Consider the following 3,821-nt stretch of genomic DNA (forward strand, 5'->3'; position numbering starts at 1 on the left):
GGTAGTTTATCTGTAGTAGACAGGGTCCAAGTCTTAGGAAATGCATCGTCTATGTTCGTCTCGTCATGTATTTAACACTCGTGCTTTTGATAAATCTTTTTCTATCCACGTAGGGTCATTGCATGGGGATTGTTAATATGATGGTTCTTTTTTTTTTTTTTTAACTCACAGTCAATCGATCAATCACTTCATACTATTTTTGATACAAAATTTCCTATGAGAACGTTATGAAATATATATGTGGATGGCTCTAAGTGGAAGAAGAGAAATTGATAAAGTTTTTTTCCTATTTGAAGTTCTATGTAACTATGTTGATTTACCATTGTAACTTCGATATTCATATAAAAATATTAGGTTTTCTTATTTGGAAATATATATTTTTTAATTAGCATCATGTGTCCAGTTCTTCAAATTGATTAATTCTGGATGATCCGATTCCACGTAAATTTTCTATCCAGTTCTTCAAATATATTTTCTAACCAATGCACTATTACTCCGAGGGGTAAGTAATTGGATAAAACATGAGATTATCAATGAACTTTTGATGCTGAACAAAGAAGATTCTTCATCAAGTTGAAAATGAGGGAAAAAAAAACATTCCTCTCAAGTCAAATGCAAAACAAGAAGAATATAGCTTGAAGCTGAATAATGGAAAGGATTGCATCCAGCAGAGAAAGCAATATATTCTCTGGCCATTTCATGAGATAACCAATCTATTTAGGACCACACTCACCTCTAATGCTATCCCATGGCCTGTGGGGATACTTGTTGATCTCACCGGCCAAGGTATTCAAACAAACCTCACAGATGCTATTCCTTTTCTTTTCCCATGTGACCTTGAGCCACCTGCAACTTACTGAGCGGTCCTTGATCACAAGGAGGTCACTTGGATCCTACAGGAAAGGGAAGAAGAGAGTGACTCACTTGGAGATTGTCGGACGCAGAGCTTTGTGCCTCTAATTACTAAGTAGAGAAACTTTTAGGACGTATCAGATAATCTGTAGGTGGTCCAAGGTATTATAAGAATATTTGACACATATATTCTCGTGTGCTTGGAAACAAGAGAATGTGCATTTTGATATTGTTGGAGGATGATATTTTGAGTGGAGTGTGTTGTTTTCTATCTGCATTCAAAAGGGTACATTCATATCGATCGATTGAAGTAAGGTGTCCATGAGTAAATCCAATAGGTTGGTCCAATTCATATGCGACATGAGTTAATGGAGAGAAGGTGAATGATTTGTTGAGATTTAAATCTAGTTAACAGTAGATTTAGTTTGATCTTATGGCCATGTTCAGATTAAATGCGTCGCTTTGTTTGTTCGGTTGCTTAAAGCCTAATTCATAACCCTTGATGTATCAGCTGACAAATCCAACCAAGATGAAGATAAAGGTTAGAACTGTGAAATTCTATACACACATCATTTGTAATCCAAAACATGAACAGATGCTTGAAGCAATCACTACATCCTTGTATGCAATTGGTTGGAAGGGTAACTGCTATAGCTTTAGAACTGTGTGCCATCGGAACATTTGCATGAGTAATCACAAGATCTCATAATAGCCACCTACCAGTGTGGTCGGTCTGCGGTAGCTTCGCTAGGTAAGAGATTCATGCGGCGGAGCTCATCCTGCCATGGACTAGGCAAGTGCTGCCAAGCATCATCTTAGAGGAGAGCAAGAGCAGATGAAGAGGCATGTTTTAAAGTTACCTGATACAAGTGAGGGACTTGTAAAAAGGAAGCATGCTGCAATTCCTCTGAAGTGTGAGCAATGTAAGGCACCTCAGGTTGAGAGATCCTTTGATAGGTGGAGGAATACAAGGCCGACTGGCAGTTGCTCATTCTTGGACCAAATGCAAGGACAGACGATCCGCTGTAGCACGACTGAAGAACCTAAATGAACAAAATTCAGATAACATCAGATGCAGTGATATCATTTGAGGGCAAGACATGGCACAATGATAAGCTTAAGCAAGTCATGAAAGCTATGTAACTTGATCTCTTCCACTGTTCCCTGCAAACTTGTGTTAGACACTCAATATTCCAACACTGACACCTCCATTTTATAAAATGAGGTCTCAAACACCTAAGCTCATGCTCTGTGATGAATATCCTCACCATCCTTTAAAACAAAAGAATAGAATTTTCATATATTGATCTTACATCTTTTGGAAGAATTTGCTCTAGATCAAAGCTCATTTCTGGATGAACAGCCGCAAGCTTCATCGAAAGGAACTGCACATTTCAGTGGAAAAAGTTTGATTTCTCAACTCCAGCAAATGAATCATGCCTTAATTAACATGCTTTAGGAGCTACCTCGACTTGGTGCTGCAACGACTGTACATAGTTGATTATCTCATCAAGAATCATAGCCTTTCCATTTATCTGCAAATTTGCAATGAAGATGCTCAATGCACACACAATTGTGCAAAAAATTTGAGGGTTTTAGGAAAGGAGCAATTACTTTGCTGCATCCTGGAACAAGATCTTGAAGAAGTTTCATTCTTTCACTAATCTTTTCCCTTCTAACCTGCACACCAAGATGATCATGATGATAATAATAATTAGAGAAGCTATAATCATAATGCAGAACAAAATGTGTCTCACAATAAGGCACCTACTCTTTCAGCAAGGCTGTGACTGTTGGTGGCCTGGCCTCTCTTGGCCCTAACATGGATATAATCATCCTTCCAAACGTCAACATTCTCAGAAACTTCATTATTTTTACTGCTTGACTTATGGTTGCTTCTTCCAGGGTTCAATTCATTCTTCTGCTTCTTCTCATCTTTCGCTGGAGGATCTTTGAAACGCTCAACTGAAACATCTTGTTGCTCTTCAGACTTTGCATACTGATAAAGAAATTGGTTAGCTTCAGTACACGAAATGAGTTTAGTGCATATAATGAAAGATTTATCTTATCTTACTTGAAAACTAGTATTTCCTGGAGAATGGCAAGGTAAATTCCCACCTCCAGCTGCAATTTCCGTCTTGTTCCCCTTGATGCAACTCATGCCTTCACGAGATCTTCCATTGCGACAGGGTGAGAGCATAGCAGCACCAGCAACCAAACCACTGAGATCTTGATCTTGTGTTAACCTGCTGTTGCTGTCGGAGATTCTATTAGCCTCAGTAAAGTTCATCCTTTGGACCACAGTGAGGGTATCCCAATTGTTTCCCGAATACTCTTCGGAAGCTATCGCAATCGAAGATGTACCAATGGAATACATCTGTGAGCACTGGCAACTTGCAACAATATGTATGCTCAAGCTTAATAAGAAGGAAGGAATTCAAGGTTCAAACAGATGCTGTGGGAACACAGGTAACTTTTTCTTCAGGTAAAGAATTGAGACTGATAATTACTTGCAGGACTCAACAAGGAACAACTGCCCTTGGCAGCTTTAGATCAAGAGATTAAAAAGCAAAAGAAGTCACTTAGAATCTTATGCACAGCAAGCAAGATAGAGGAACAAATGTGAAGCCATCAAATCTACCATGCACCAGCAATGTTACTCTCTGAGCCCACAAGGATCACATATGACAAATCTTCTACTTCATTTCTTTCCCAAAAGACAGAAAAAGCTAACCTTTTAATCCAAGTATAAAGGAATTAAGTTTTTTCTTTTCCAATAGGGGCATAGAGGGTTTGTTTAGACATGAATATAATACTATAAGGAATTCACAAGTAATGGCTCCAAGCAAGGTTTTTGCAGAATATTTCTCTTTTGGAACAATTGAACAAACACTGAAAGTGGAACATCAGCAATGGCAGAAATATCATCACATTTGACTATATTTTGAGGGGGAAGAAGTGACAGCAGA

At 38.4% G+C, this 3,821-nt stretch overlaps 1 protein-coding gene across 1 annotated transcript; it reads right to left on the reverse strand.

Moving 5' to 3' along the window:
- Positions 1 to 1,473: 1,473 nt before the first annotated feature.
- LOC122010383 (transcription factor BHLH094-like) lies at positions 1,474 to 3,614 on the reverse strand. The gene is made up of 7 exons (XM_042566899.1): positions 2,927 to 3,614; positions 2,624 to 2,851; positions 2,467 to 2,532; positions 2,319 to 2,387; positions 2,166 to 2,237; positions 1,713 to 1,895; positions 1,474 to 1,652 (listed from the first exon to the last, which is right to left on the reverse strand). Exons 1-7 carry the CDS (start codon positions 3,227 to 3,229, stop codon positions 1,569 to 1,571), a joined length of 1,005 nt encoding a protein of 334 aa, XP_042422833.1. The 5' UTR covers positions 3,230 to 3,614; the 3' UTR covers positions 1,474 to 1,568.
- Positions 3,615 to 3,821: the final 207 nt, after the last annotated feature.

The sequence above is a fragment of the Zingiber officinale genome, chromosome 1A (genome assembly GCF_018446385.1).
Source record: "Zingiber officinale cultivar Zhangliang chromosome 1A, Zo_v1.1, whole genome shotgun sequence".
NCBI classification, from domain to species: domain Eukaryota; kingdom Viridiplantae; phylum Streptophyta; class Magnoliopsida; order Zingiberales; family Zingiberaceae; genus Zingiber; species Zingiber officinale.

Coding starts and splice junctions, on each gene's coding strand:
- LOC122010383 (XM_042566899.1), bottom strand. CDS start 3,229: ATGTATTCCATTGGTACATCTTCGATTGCGATAGCTTCCGAAGAGTAT. Junction 2,533..2,623: donor GTCACAGCCTTGCTGAAAGA/GTAGGTGCCTTA, acceptor CTTGGTGTGCAG/GTTAGAAGGGAAAAGATTAG. Junction 1,653..1,712: donor AAGTCCCTCACTTGTATCAG/GTAACTTTAAAA, acceptor GATGCTTGGCAG/CACTTGCCTAGTCCATGGCA.